The sequence below is a fragment of the Orussus abietinus genome, unplaced genomic scaffold (genome assembly GCF_000612105.2).
Source record: "Orussus abietinus isolate OABI.00-Male unplaced genomic scaffold, Oabi_2.0 scaffold38, whole genome shotgun sequence".
NCBI classification, from domain to species: Eukaryota; Metazoa; Arthropoda; class Insecta; order Hymenoptera; family Orussidae; genus Orussus; species Orussus abietinus.
In genome coordinates this window covers 812586-827856 of record NW_019395221.1, presented here as the reverse complement: position 1 = coordinate 827856, position 15271 = coordinate 812586, and the positions used below count along the sequence as shown (strand labels likewise).

The 15271-nt window shown below is 42.2% G+C and overlaps 1 protein-coding gene across 2 annotated transcripts in view; it reads left to right on the top strand.

The window, feature by feature from the left end:
* Nucleotides 1-1169: 1169 nt before the first annotated feature.
* Nucleotides 1170-15271, top strand: part of LOC105703730 (ATP-binding cassette sub-family A member 5) — a 31703-nt gene continuing 17601 nt past the window's right edge. For both annotated transcript variants that reach the window (XM_012432329.2, XM_012432338.2), the window contains exons 1-2: nucleotides 1170-1803; nucleotides 11169-11288. In XM_012432329.2, coding sequence (XP_012287752.1) covers nucleotides 1783-1803; nucleotides 11169-11288 — 141 coding nt within the window. In that variant the 5' untranslated portion in view covers nucleotides 1170-1782. The remainder of the gene's footprint in view (nucleotides 1804-11168; nucleotides 11289-15271) is intronic.

Genomic DNA, 15271 nt, shown 5'->3' with positions numbered 1-15271 from the left:
ATTTACTGCCTTCTTCTGTACATTAAAAAAATGCCTTACAATGTTATGACTATTAGCAGGATATCTCTTCTATGACGTTAATCTATAAGGTAGACATTCTAATGCATGTTCGTAAATTAGTTGGGTTTTAATAAATAGTCGTCACCGTTGGCATTAAAGTATTCTATATGGTCGTCAAACAAATATTGCCTATTTCGATGTCATGTTTTGAAAAGCTTTTTTACTCTCGAGGGACCCTCGAGGGGCTCCAACAAAATCCGAGGGGTTTCCTTGAGTCTCGTCAAATCTCGTCTATTACCGTTCAGGGTTCCTTCCCTTGGCAGTGAGCCATTTCTTCAAAATGCCTATCAGAATTTCCAGCAACTTGCCGCCCTTCCATAGAAAGCTTTCGAAAACTTTCCGCCCAGGACACCCTCGAGTCCTTATACTTCAAAAGATCAAGAGTAACTTGACACCTTCAACTTGAAATATGTCTGACATTTAATAATGCGAACTGGACAATTGATATTTCGTAGTGATCGTCAGTGAGTGTATTCCTTGTCTCGTGGAAAGCGATAGCCAAGTATCCGTTGGCAATGCACGTAAGAGTGGTTGGAAAGCAGAGACGCGAAACCCGAGTGCGGATCGTAGGAACTATAAAGTACCCTTTAAAGTGGCGAAAGTCTCGAACTCGGTCGTCCAAGGGGGTCTTAGGGTACCCGTTTGAAATATCCGGTTCGCATAGCTTTCGTGCTCATCCGTCTCTGACGTCTATATTAACTGACGCGACCGTTACAGAATCTCAAATATGACGTTATTAAAATATAATCTTCGAAAAAGAAAAGTAAACGCCCCTTCTACAATGGTATTCAGATTTACATTGACCGGAGGCTCCCACTCATCGATTCCCATGAACGAGCCAGCCGTTAATCGGAGATCCATGAATGGGCGAATTCAAAGTTCGCGCTCGACCCCCTCCCTAGGGCGGGCTGGTCGGGTCGGTCCTGCGGACCGTCTCTCGACCGTGCCCAGGAGGCCTTCACTCGGCGTGACATAACCCGGCGGCTGAACGTGGGGCGTCACGTCGCGCGCCACCCCCTCGCTGTGGTGCGAGCGGGGGAGGGGGCCGGCGCAGGCGCGGAAGGGCGACCGGCCCCCGCTGGGCCGAGTTTGCAGTCTGGCGTCGCTGGTCGACGTGAACGGAGTAGAACGGAATTCGATCCGGGGCCGGTACCGTCGTCTTGGGTCGTCGCGACGCGTCATCGCCCCCTTCGCCTCGTCGCTCCCGGTCAACCGGAAGTTCGAGATCAGCCCTCCGCGTCCGGAGGACCGCCTCGCCGGTCCTGGGAACTCTCTGCTTCCGGACGGGCCCGAGGGAGCGCGGCGAGCGCCGTGGGCGAGCTTAAGGGGCCGCAGCCGCCACCGTACCCGGCCGCGCCGCCGATCGGATCGATTTTAAACCGGAAAGCCGACCAAGTATTGTTCTCCCGCCCACCCGGAACTGCCGCCGTCGAGACGCTCGAGCACGGACGGACGGACCCGAAGACGGCAAGGGTCGGGCGCTCGGGCGCTCTCGCAGGTCGACGGAGCCCGGTTCTCCGCGCTGCCGGAATGCCCGAAAAGGCATGCCGACCGACTCGCTAGGGAACGCCCCCACGAGTCGTGGCCGAGACGACCACGTCGCGCATTCTTCCGGGTAGTTGACACCGAGCGTCTTCGGTCCGACGCGCACCCGTCGCTTCGGCGACCCTCTTAAGGGACGGCGGAAACGGCCCTCGGGTGCTCGCGGACAACCTGGATCCGATGTGCATCGTCGAAGACCCGGTATACCAGATCGATTTGATTTCATATCGCAGTTGTCGTCTCGCACGGGTAGACCTAGGTCTAGCTGAATCCCCGGAATTTCGATTTACCGGTCGTGGCAGAAAAATTGACTCGCTCAGAAACGGTAATTTATTATATACCGAAAGGCTATGCGTGTGGATTTTCTGGTTAATCGGTGAAATATTGATTTTTGTGTAATTGGTCGGTTGGCTAGGACGAAGGGGAGGCTAGAGTTGAAAATTTAATTTGAAGCTCCATTCTTGCCCGGTGACGTAGACGCGGATGTAGCGCTGCCGTCGAAAGGGCGATGCTACCGCGAGACCGCTCTGAAGCTAGCTGCGGCGTAGAACATTCGGGGGTAGATTTGAGACTGGCGAGTTGTGGGTAGATTTCTGATTTTTATAGGCTGAATTAAGACATGTTATATTATTCATAGTAGTTTGAGGAGCATATATATATTGGTCGGTTTTAATCATGTGCACAGGAAGAAGCATTAGAGAAATTATTTAACCACAGATATTCGTGTTTAAATTTCAAAAGTTAAATTGTTAACAGTGGAATTGTTACAAAAACTTTCTGTTTGACAAAAATTTGAAATTACGGGGAGAACGCGACAACGGCGTAGTTTTTCTAACAAGAATTAATAATCTTAATAATTACTCTGCACGTTAGTCCAGAAATTGTGTAGACAATGAGTAGATAGTACACCTTTATAAGCATTACGTAGTTTTATTTTATTATGATTTTTTATTTTATTATAGAAGATCTCTCGAACATGGATGTTTAAGTACCTTTACGTATTTGTGGACTTAACAAAACTCTTTCTTTCTTTTCGATATATTGTTTTTCATTCTTCTTTTCTTACACGCAGATAAATGCTGCATAGGGGAAAAATCTTATTCTTATCATGACAGATAACGTTGAAAAAGGTAATTGAGTTTGTGTTAAGGTGTTAGAATAAAATGACGGAGTGAACGAACGCAGACATGCAATCACATTTCGTAGTTATCGTTTGCATTCACTATATGTTTATCATTGTCATCGTTCCTGTCAAGGAAATTCATGGTTTTAATGATTTTTTAAATATCTCTCGGGTATTATAATTCGCCAATAATATTCAAAAATCGAGTTTTCAAAACCAGGACATGGATCTTGGGAGTTTTATGGTCAAGTACAAATTGGAAGTATCGTGTACTTTTGTTCAAAGCATCGTTAAAGATCGCAGCCGTATCACTATTTCAATTAACTCACTGTGACTATGTCTTAATTTCAGTAAATGATATTGGCAAGTGGAATACTTTTTAAGAATTCATTACGTCCCGGCCATAAAGAAGCACCGAGACGAACTAGCCGACACGAAGCCACATTCCCAGCCCTTCACATTTCACAAACTTTATTGTTTACTCCTAAGCTTGCGCGCCATCTACCCTTAGGCGTACTTGGGAATCCCGAGTGGCATCAAAATTAATTTTCTCGTTTCAAAATTAATCCTTTCCGCTTTAACGTATATCCGGTTTCCTCGAATGAAGTCGCTTATCTCCAAAATTAACCTACTTGTTTCAGACCGCCTCTAGACGCTCCTAACCGTGTTTACCCGCCGCAGTCTAGAATCCATTTGTTTCAATATGAATCTCTTATTTCGAAAATGGACTCGGACGTCTCAAAATGAATATTCTGAAAACGAAATGGCTTAATACCCCCTAAGATAGTCATTTAAACACGAATTTCTTTTTGACGAATTAAACCATTTTGCGGAAGAAATGGATGGGGGCACGGTTAGAGTCTTTTTCAGCTGAAGCGTGTTACGCTTTTTAATTTTTCTTTTTTATCGAGCTCTTCTCGTATATGGAACAGACTCACCAAGGTTTTCGAGAAGAAGACGACCGTAGTTAGCATTTTCCAAGGAGATGGCGGTCGTCCTAGGGGTTCGGGCGAAGGATCTTGGCAGTAAGATGGTTTCGCAAAAGTCGGCCAAAAATTATCTCCCTGTTCCGTTAGTAGAGGAGGTCCAGCTCCGACCAGACAGCGCGGCGACGGTTCTCCTTCGCGAGCCAAATCTCTCCTCGTTCCTTCTTTCTTCCGTCGATGTTCTCACGGAATGGACCAATCGCGAGCTAGCTTGCATCGATAACGTATGCTTGTTGAACCGCCCGATTTGGAATTTGGGCTCACTAGCGGTATGACTTCGCACCCTTGCGCCATATTTCCTCGCTCCTTGGAAAACTTCCCAAAAATTGGATCTCACTGGACCGTTTTACGCGCAAAAAGCCACTGCGACGGGGGGACAATGCCGCATCGAGCTCGGTGGACTCGGTAGTCGGAGTGTTTCAATTGGAACATTTTGCAATGGGAATTTCACTCCACAAGATCGCTGAAATTGACTGAATCCTTTCGATAGCCCTTCAATCCTGACTGCCGTGTCGAGTGTGTCGGGGATTCGGAAGTACGTCGTTTGCATCCACATATTCAGGACCTTTCCCAATCACTTGAAATCGCCCTGTGATTTGCTATCTTATTGCGAGATTTCTCAGAGCCAGACTTATCATCAGGAGATTCCAGGTCAGCGGGTGGCACTTTAAGAATGCTCTGCACGAGTCCGTAACCCTTGGATGAATTGACCCTGAGTAAAATCAGGTTACACGTGGAATGCTAGAATTTGTTAAGTACCGAGGATATATAGCTTAGCTACATTTGAAGTATAACCTTTGCTGCTGTTCGCTATTGGATTTGCTTAATCTTCGTTAAGTCAATTTTTCAAAATATCGTCCCTTCATCGAGGCACCCGAATTACTTTTCTCAATTCCCGAAATCTCGGAGTTGCAAACAATCAGGAATCTCTCTGGTAAAGTAATTACGTTCTCGATGCGCAATATCAATTGGACTTTCTTATATAATCGAGTTCAAATCATCAGACGGGTTTTAATTAATTATTTCGTATAAATTTTAACGCGTTGTCGATCTTTTTTTTTTTTCTAACGAAGCATTGAGATGTGTAAAATTTGCATCAAATTCTTCGTTAACATCCACTCGTCAACGACGATTTTTTCAACGTCTGATCTTTCTGTGTCCGCGTAAGGTTCCTTTCTGAAATCAAATCATAAGGGTGGATTGACCCTGGGTAAAATCAACCGGCACGTGGAATGGTGGACTGGTGGAACGCAGAGAGCAGTCAGAGTTTTGGGGAGGGTCGAAAGTCGGGGCTTTCGGCGAAGGGACTAAACTTATGCAGCCTGGACGCAAACGGCGAAACGAACGCAGGGGCAGGAGAGAAGGGCGGTCGGCACCTCTCGGTCGATACTAGCGGCACGGCACTGGCAACAGGAGCGGGTTACGTGTGTTTCGGTTGGGCACCTCTGCGCACACCCCGTGCTCAAAGTACGTCTACGGGAAACTACGGAATTAAGAGGAACTACGAGGATCTCTTTCTTCCTTTCCCCGTTCGCTTCCTCTGTTCCTCCACCTTCCTTTCGTCACTCCCCCTGTCATTCTCTGATTGGAGGGATTCTCTCTTCCCCTCCCTACCGTTTTCTTCCTCTTTCTCTCATGTCCCAAGCATTTCGCGGCGACGTGCACGGGCTATAAATACATCTAAGCATCGGATCGATCACGAAATAAATTCGTGCGGCAGAATTAAGCAGAATTTATCCACGGGGTGGCTTGATGTGATCGAAACTCTCCGTCCGGTCTGTGCGTGCACTTAGAGGGGCGACAATATTGGCGAGAATAATTATCGCGAGGGGGCTATGTCACCGGTAGGGTTTCCGCCTCCAACTGGGTACTCGGAAATAACTGCTGCAATTATGCGCTAGGGTTTTCTGTTAAATTTCGATCAGTTCATGTATACCCTATCTGAACGTTGTGAATGCGTCGTAAACGCTGGAATTTAGATTTGAATTCTTTTGAAAATGTGCGTTTGAAATAAGATGATAAAGAAACTCCGGATCATTCTTGGATCCTTTACAATTGTCAAGTATCAGAATTTCTTGTCATTTGTGATGTGCTAATATTTGTTTCCAAATATTGTTTCACTGGAATACTGTATTTTTCTGTAGGATGCAACTGCAGGGTATGGAATCGATATTGTTTGTCTGAGAGGTAAAAGAAGAGTAGATTGATTTCCCTTGTAGGAAACTTGTCTATTGATGGATGTATACTAGAAAATCTTTTAATTCCATGGGGATACAGCAGTCGCCAATTGAAGCGAAGGAAGGGAAGAATATCGGAATACCATGTGTTAATAGTACGAATATTGTGGTATCGCCCGTTGGTCGGTGACTCATTACTAACTTGACACGCACAAACTTCCCACGGCGAAATTACGCAAAATATATCCGTGAGGTTATTCGGTACGGTACTCGCTAAGCATGTGCAATTATGAAACATCACCCTGTTATTTTGAACAGGGTAATCATCAGACTTGTTCGAGGGGTGATGATCGGTGGTTGATTCATTATTCAATTGACACGTAATCATAAGGAATATGCAATTTATCCTATTTATTTCGTTTTCATATGCTGCTTTTATCGAGACCCGCCATGGACACTTAGCACATGCCATTTTTTGCGGGCTATTTGACGAAATAGGCGGTGGGGTAGTCGAAGGCTCTCGGGATTGAATGTATGAGCAAATAAACGAAATTATTGAGAGTATCTAGAATCATCGACGTGTGGGAATCAAAGAATCATTTCTTATCTAGGAAGAATTGTCCACGTCGAGGAATATCGTGCTTAATGGGTTCATATCATATTGTGATTATGGTGCAATTTACTATAGTGGAACGCGTGGAAGTGGTACCTACCACAAGTGCTGGTGGTTATAGTCGCTACTCTTGGGATTTCTGTGACTCCTGGATCTTAGAATGACAAGCCGAATATCGATCTCTACATTTTTCCGTCAGTATTCTCGACCTTGGTTTCAATAACTCTTTTTAACTGCTTACCTAGTACTTAATATTGAAAAAAAAAAGACCAACCGGCATAGTGACCTGCAGTAACCGCTGAGCACAGGAAAAGTAACTGTACAACAGGATCGATGCTATAAGTATACAGAACATGACGTTTAATTTTGAACGAGAACGCAATGGATATTTTAATACCAGTAAACACATGAATGAATTTCTAAATCCAAACAATTTCAAAACGTTTATTTATTCCTTATCAGTATATATAAATACAATACGCGTATCGATTCAACATACATCCAAGCAATTTACCGGAATTACGGCATAAACCCCTAGAAGTATGTTAAACATTATGTCGACAAACGTACAACTGCGTGACCTCAATTTCATACTTCTTATATAACATTTATCAGGTGAAAGACATTAAAAGAGCCACCTGCAGGCAAAACACCTATTCTCGACCATTCGAAAATCAATCGACGGAAGAGAATTATTTGTGAACTAATGAACCTGAACCGTAATTACAGGATGCTTCAAGGAAGTGGGGCGAACACGTGACAATATATCACAAACTGAATACCACACTGACTATTAGTAATTATTAGTGATGGTCTGACAATGCCGTCTCTATAAGTCACGATTATTTGGAAAATTATGAAAAAAAAATTAGAACTCCGCTCTGTTTAATTCTTACACCGGTATTCCTTCTACATGTGCTTTTCCAGAAAATACACGCGAAAAACGCGACATAATTTGTCGCAGCCACGGCTTCCTAGTTTACTGTAATTACCGGTGCAAATAATTTTCTCGTTTTTCAGAAGTGATCGCCTTTCAGGGAAAGGTGATCCAGGGTGAGCTAGGATTGGTTCGAAAATTCTAATCGACGTCCAAAGCAGCACTTGCTGCCTCGAGGTCGAGGAAGCATCTTTTTGGAGCCGAGGCATTCTTTCGAGGCCGCGTCTCGTTGTCGTTTGCGAGGCGATAGACGACCGTGTCTTTGTCATCGGCGCGTTCGGAGGTCTAGCGTCCCGACTCTTCTTCTAAGCAGCCGGCCAGCTGATCGGCTGGCCGGAAGTTGCGAGGCCAATGATGGCAAGTCCGGCCAAGGGACGGAAACACTCGAAGCGCGCTTCTCGTGGTGTCATTGGTACCATTACGAGTGAAGTGACGTATTTAAGTGAGTTATGATTAATTAGCGGCCGCAGCCAGCCAGCCCAGTCAGACCAGCTAGCAAGAGGTCTTGCTAATTAGAGGTGCTTCAGACCCCCGTACTCAAGCCTAACTCGAGAGTAAGTTTTCCTTTCCTCTTTCTCGTCTTTTTCCTCTTTTTCGTCCGAGCCGATGTATTTCTTTTTTCGCACCGTAATGTCTTAACAAATTGTGCCCCTCCGTATTGGGATCGTTTCTTCGTTCCCTATTGGACCGGAGAGCCCCTGTGTGGATTCTGTCGAGTTTCGCAGGAAACGCTACCGATCAAAGGCTCGTGATTTCAACCCTGTGAAACGTGTTGCCTTTCTATTTTATTCTCTCTTACTCGTTAATACGATTTGCTTTTCTTGCTTTGCCCGTTTTGTATTCTTTGGAGGTGCGTGTTGGAGCTGATAGCCTACAACAATTTTGTTTTTTCTTTCACTTGTGGATGTGCCCTATGTTCTCGAAATATAATCGTTAGAATCTTGCTGAGCTAGAAGTTACGCTAATTGCGGTACTAAATTATCAATGGATGAAAGGTAGTATTGCCTCAATATCGATGCGATTGCTGCTAACGACTAGTCAGTTTGAATAAAATAGCGCTTGGGTGAACGCTCGGTGAGGCAATCATTCGATATTAATAAAAAAATAATTTAACATTCATTCATTTATAGTGGATCTATTTCACGGTAGAAGGTTGCGCTATGCTGAATTTATTTTGAATTTCATACATTATGGGCCCGGTCTCATCGTTTATCTTCTCGTAATAGGACGCCAGCATGCTGTATTATTTTTCCTGTCCTATCGTACAAATTATTTAGTATAGAATATAAATCTCCGACATATAATAGTCCTTATCGTTTATGAAATCTTTATTAGAAATACCGAGAAGATAAGTTGTCGTAGGTGATTAATATATTAATTGGGTTAAGCGGACGCAAGAAAAAAGGACTTTCTTATTGAGATGTGCGTAAAATTACAACTTGCCTTCAAACTCATTCGAGGTAACCTGTCGTCAAAGTTTATCCTATGTTTAGGGCTGATATATCAGACCTGGTAGACTTGGTATCAATAAGCAGCTCCTTGTTATGTTCTGGACATACGGGTCCTGTATTACGGGCAAAGCAATCAACCTGCTTCTGACGTCAAATTACAAACGTTCCTGACCTGTCGCAGGAGCGGTTGGAAAGACCTTGACATTCCCTTTCTCTCTCTCTGTTGATATCTCTATCTCTTTGACAGTGAATCTCTCCCTATATCTCTCACACTCTCCCTCTTTCTCTCTTATACTATATCTGGGTACCTGGGATATCACGGGCAATTTCCTATTTTCTATTTTCAAATTCAGAAAGTAGAAATCTAAAACCCATGTGCAGTGGAATAAGATTTACACGCGTTACATTTTAAATTAATAACGGACGTTTAATGTTAAAAATTAAACTTTAATTTTCTGATATTTTTATTTAATTTCATTTGAAATTAATGTAGTCAAAGGGATATATTCTTATTTTTCACACGACATAAGTATAATGGTGCTCTTATCTAATTATCCCACTGCAAGTGCTCAAATAATCAACGATTTAATTAAAGCGAATGATAATGTAATTAAAATTTGCTCATCGTTGTGTCTTGGGATACAGTTCATCTTGTCAACTTGTAATATCTTTCGAAGATTCCATTACGGAATGGAGTGTTTTGGTTTTGTCACAATGTCAGCCAGTGTTATGGATAATATAATTACTTTGTTTCCAATGTCGAATTTACAAGCGAATCCGTCGCTTCGTAGATACGTGAGGGAGATGTTGACACTCTTCCTTTCGCTTTTTTGCATCGTCCCTCTCTCTTTCCGCTTACGCGACGTTGAGGCGCGTAAATGTCACGAATATTGATTGTCGCATACTCTGTAAAAAGTGCATAGAGTTCGGCCGTAGCGTAAACGAGAATCGATCAAGCCAAAGTCGCGATCAAGCTCATCACCAACGAAAAGGAAACAATTGAGAATGCTGTGAATCAAAACACACAAATAAAATGGAATAATGAAAGAAATGAGGTACTGCAAAGAAGAACAGAAATTGAGTAAAGGCTCCTTCGAACCGACCTCTAGATCATATCACCAATCTATTACGAATACTGTTTCACGAAGAAACTGAAGTAACAATCGGTAAACCTTTGCCTGCAAATATGCAAACAAGAGCTAGTTTTTGGAAAGATAAGAACGTGTACATTTAAAGAAAAATGTTAAAGGCCACGAGAAGTGGAGAATCGATAAGTTAGAGTCGCATTCGAGCATTTCCCGGTAAAAGCGCGATATGACCAAAAATCCTATTTTTTGACATGTGACGTTCGTTAATTAAAAAAAGACATTTTCAATCCAACGACCCACGCAAATGTCATTCCTGGAAGTGACGTCGCAAAGAAAGAGAGGGGACGACGATCCGCGATTTGTCGAGCTGCTCGAAGACAATTCGGTGATGGTATTTCGAAATTTCGACGTTTCGAGTCAGAGAGATCTATACATTTTTGCGGGAGTAGGAACAAGGGCTAGGTGGTTCGTTCCGTGAGCGTAAGTGAAGAGTCGCACCTGATGTTACCTTTTCGCGTACGTCAAAAGGAACCGTACTTGACGCTCTTATGTCCCTTTCCCGGGTAGGGGAACTTTTTAGGAGAAATTTCCAAGAGAGCGGGCGTCTCGACGTTTTCGCGAAAAATTCTCAAGCCCCGGCATATACAGGGTTAGAGAGAGAGAGAGAATTGCGCATTGCGCTAGTCCGACGACCCGCTCCACGAGCGACCATCGACGCACTTTCTAGGTCGAGTTCCTTGTAGTCTAATATTAAATGAATTGCTTCTCCGTGATCTCGAAATCAACCGGCTGGACCAAGTTTACCGGCTCTGACCTTCGGCCTTGAGTTTGCGGTTCTTTTGTCGCAGTCCAATGTGACCCTGTAGGTGTATCTTGACCGAATGAGTTAACAAGTTTGAATTTCGGTTGTGCTCTCTCTTCTTTTAGAATTCCATTTATGAGAAAATATCTCCCAGCATTGATTTCAAATTTTATTGGCTTTATTTTATTATGTTTATTAACAGTATTATGTGAGCTTTTCGGATTACTTTTCCATGGAGATACGTACCTATTGTCGGAAACTTTCGATTTTTCTGGATGAAAATTTCATAATTTATTGAGTTTGAATTGGACTTACGCGTTAAGATATTATTTTTTTTCGATTTCATACGATCTTTTCATTGTCATGTATTTTGTTTTTTTTTCTTGCAGAAAGTGAAGGGACGAGACGAATCCAGGATGGGGTCCTGCGGGGTGTATATGTCGCAGCTGCGTGCGATGCTGGTCAGAAACCTTCTTTTGAAGAAGCGGGATAAAAGAAAGACTACAGCGGTACGTACCTATATGTTTTCCCTTTTTATTCGAATGAGTCTTTTTTAATTTGAATACGTTGCTCGAATATATTCCTCGAATGTTTGTAAATGAATTTACGATGACGTTAGAAGCAACACCCTAAGGGGTACATCGACGTTTGAAGTGCACAATTAGTATGCGAACGAAGCTGATGGAAAGCACGAAGTTCTTGAAGCCACGTACTTCTTCCTCACGTATCACAGCATGCGCAGAATTAAATTACTAAGTCAGACGTCATGGCGAGAAGTGACTTCCGACTGATTCGATAAAAAAGTCTTCTCGTCCGGAGAAAATCGAGTAAATTATTATCAAAGGACGTGGTAACTCGATTCTTGCTGAAATGTGTCAACCTTTAACTTCTTATATATACAGAGCGCGTATCATCGAACTTAAGTTCCAAATTTGGTCTTTTTATTGAGCCATACTTTACCCAAAAGTAATTAAATTTTCTTTTGAAATTTCCGTTTACCTCGTACTTCTTCCTTCGGTCGAAAATGGCTCAAATTTATTCCTAAAATACTTCATATTACATGTGAATCTAAGAATAGTAATGAAAAGTCGCATTGTCCCGTAATTTCAATTGGCTATATGACTTATTGGTACTAAATTTTGCTAATCACCCTGACATAGGACCTCCAAAAGTACATCCTTTATATCTTCATCACCGCTCCCAAAGTTTTCTTAGCTTTTTATTGAAGGCTCGTATTCCTATCGCGTTCTCTGTCTCGTTTGAAAGCTCACTGGTTGTTTTCACGAGGAACTTGAACGAATTCCTCCGTATTTTTCTCTGTTTATTCGAAATTTCTCATTGGAATTTTTTTTTAAAGCAGTTTACCGAGGATCATCTTTACCTCCATCTCTTTTACTTGATGTTTATTCCATTCTTCTTTAAGGTGTGTATTCCTTGTCCTACTCGGAACATTCTTTATACGAGCCACATGAAAAACTTCTTTCGAGCCTTTCATTAATTCAAAATTTCTCTATAAAATTTGTTGTGCAGTAGTTTTTCTAAAAATATGTCATTGTCAGTAAATCTCAGATTGATCGATGTATGACGATAAGCGAGTGGAGGGACTGCCCGTCAGTTTTCTTTTCTTTGTTATGTTTGATTTCGTTTCCTCTCTTTAACTCCTTTTGCTGGTACCACTAGTCTGACTCGCGGTACCGAATATGGGCGAAACGTGAAAACCACGAGTCAGACTCATGATTACAATTTCGGGAGAAACAAATTTTCCCTTTATGCAGACATCTTTTTCAACCTTTTCGACTCGTTTTCCGAAAATCTCCACGGATCACTTTGACCCGTTTGGCGACCGTCACCCCTTACCAGTTTGGTCCAGATTTTGCCGAGCTAATTGGTACGGTATGGGGTTAATGATGCAGCATACCATTTTGGGCGGTCCTTTCATTTTGGTTTATCCTCTCAGTTTCTCGGTGCAGAAGTCTATAAATGTCGAGTAGCCGTTTCTGTTAGACCCCATTTCCGGAAGATAATAAAGTATGCAATGAATACAGTACGTTTCCAGTGATTCGTCGCAATGATGAACACCCTTCGTTCTCTGTTTCTTCGTCGTTTCCGACTACTTCCGACCTCCCTGTTGGGAGCCGGAAGTATCTTATGAGATGATATTCACTATAAAAAATGTATCGAATAGTTATAATCCAATGAGACGATAACAATTGCGCGTATACACGTTAAACTCTCTTATCAGAAACTCATTGTTTTTTATGTACACGCTTGAGAAATCATCGTTTAAGCAGATACATTTTACAGTACAATCCGTCCGTTGTATAAATTTCCATTACTACTTCTTTGTCACTCTTTCCTTTTCCCATTTCACCAGCTCGCAAACGTTGAGTGTTCGTTATTTTTCAAATTTAAAACATTCGCGGTGATGACTACCTTTCATTTCCAATAATTCGTTCAATTGACGTACTCGTTTTCCATAACTTTCATTCTCCTCTCCTCGTTTTTCATTTATTTCTATAAATACCATCGATAATTAAATGTACTTTATGAAAGAATATTCTAATCAATCGCTACGGTGTAACTGGTGTTGGAGTAAAATACTTTTAACTCTTAACGTCACATTTGGAATGGAATTTGCCACGTATCACTGCTGTAGATATTAATCTGGAGCATTGATTGATTGATAATATTTGAATTTGCAATTTTGAAGCCTTTCACGGGTACCTGTTTTTTTTTTTCAAAGCTATATATCTCACATAGTTTTGTAGTTCAGAATGCACTGGAAGCAAAAGTTTCTCTATTTCTAGGCCAAGGTTAAATCCATATTTATTTTGCATTTGAAGCACGCCTGTTGCGGTAAAAATGTTTCGCAGCAAAATTATGCTGACACAGTCTTTTCGATAAAATCGTGAAATTTCCAGAATTCAGGCAATGTTCCTTTTAAGCAGAAATGTTTGCTAAGTTAATTCAGCACGTGCTGGGCATAGATAAAATTAAAATGATTGAAACCACCCTGCCGCTGATTTCTTCGCGTAAAATACAGTGCCATAAAACAGAGCTTCCACTGTCAGTGGTACTAATTTAATGCTGGGAAACATGCGGAACTTGGTTGTTGCTGTTACGTTGAGACTTCCTCTGTACGTAATGCATTGTCGTTGTCTCTGTGACCGTATCGGCATTAGATCGCTACTAAACATGCACGAGTCGGTGAGAAAGCCATTCAATTTCCGTTTCCACGAGATCATAACATTGGATGCTTACAATATGTTTAGAAAAGAACACTTTTTACAGGAAGGTATTTTTACAACTTTGCGACCACCTAGTAATCTTTGTACATTCCGCGTCATCTCATCCTTTAGGATTTTAATTACCCGAGTACACATCCAACATCTCTGAATTATCAATAGAACGTAATTATTCGACAATGCGGTCGATGAGGAACTTTCCGGTTCCGGTGTTGCAGGTTAATTCGCAATCAAACGCGCGAAATGGACCAGACACAAAAACTAAGAATGCGATTATTATGTTAATTTAGTAGTATCGACTATTCTCTAATTCATTATTTGCGTAGTGGTCTTCCGTCTTCTTCGCCCACTTGGCCTATATATTGTAAATGGATTGGACTTCCGATCGTCCAACAATTACAGCTGTATAATAAGCTCGACGACAAGAAAGCTTCTGTTAACTCGTAGTTTCCAGTATCCGCAACGAAACTCGTGAGTTCGCCCATTTGGAACGCAAAAATCGCCACGAGTTTCATCGGAATAACCAGGAACAGGACGATTACGTTAATTTTGTCTCTTGAATTTGGTAGACCTTGACGCCAGGTCATATCGCGAGATCACTCAGGAACTAGTTGCGCAACCTAACTTCAGGAACATCGCTACTCACGACTACATTTATCGCTGTCGGCATGAATCAGAGTTAGTTAGGTTACCAACTCGAGTGCTAGTGTAGGGTCCAACCTATGCGTGACAGCAATTAGTTGATCTCCGATTACCAGGTATCTTCAAAGAAGTATCATATACATTCGGTTCTATTGCGAGGATGTAGACAAAAATTCAGATTTCTTCGTTAAACCTAGATTAGGATAATCCCCGTCTCCGGATTAAATAATCTGGGTTTGAGACAGATTTCATTACGAAATTATCGAAGTGCTCGACGCAAACGAGCTTACGGATTACGAGTCCGCGGGAAGGTTAGCCGGAAAGAAGACCGTCGAAGTTATTTGCCACTTTAATACTAACCGTATCGGCACTTCACATATACCTAATCATACCGTAACCGGTCATTTGACCGGTTACGAAATAGACGTTATTTTTATGAAAGGAATTGTCAATTTCTCGTGGGAAATGGTGCACAACATAATTTTGATGTGATAATAAAATAATCAATCATATNCGGATATACAATTTTAAATCAAACTTTGAAACCGGTCATTTGACCGGCCCCGGTACGGTTAGTGTTAATCAAAAATGTTCCCGATTTGAAT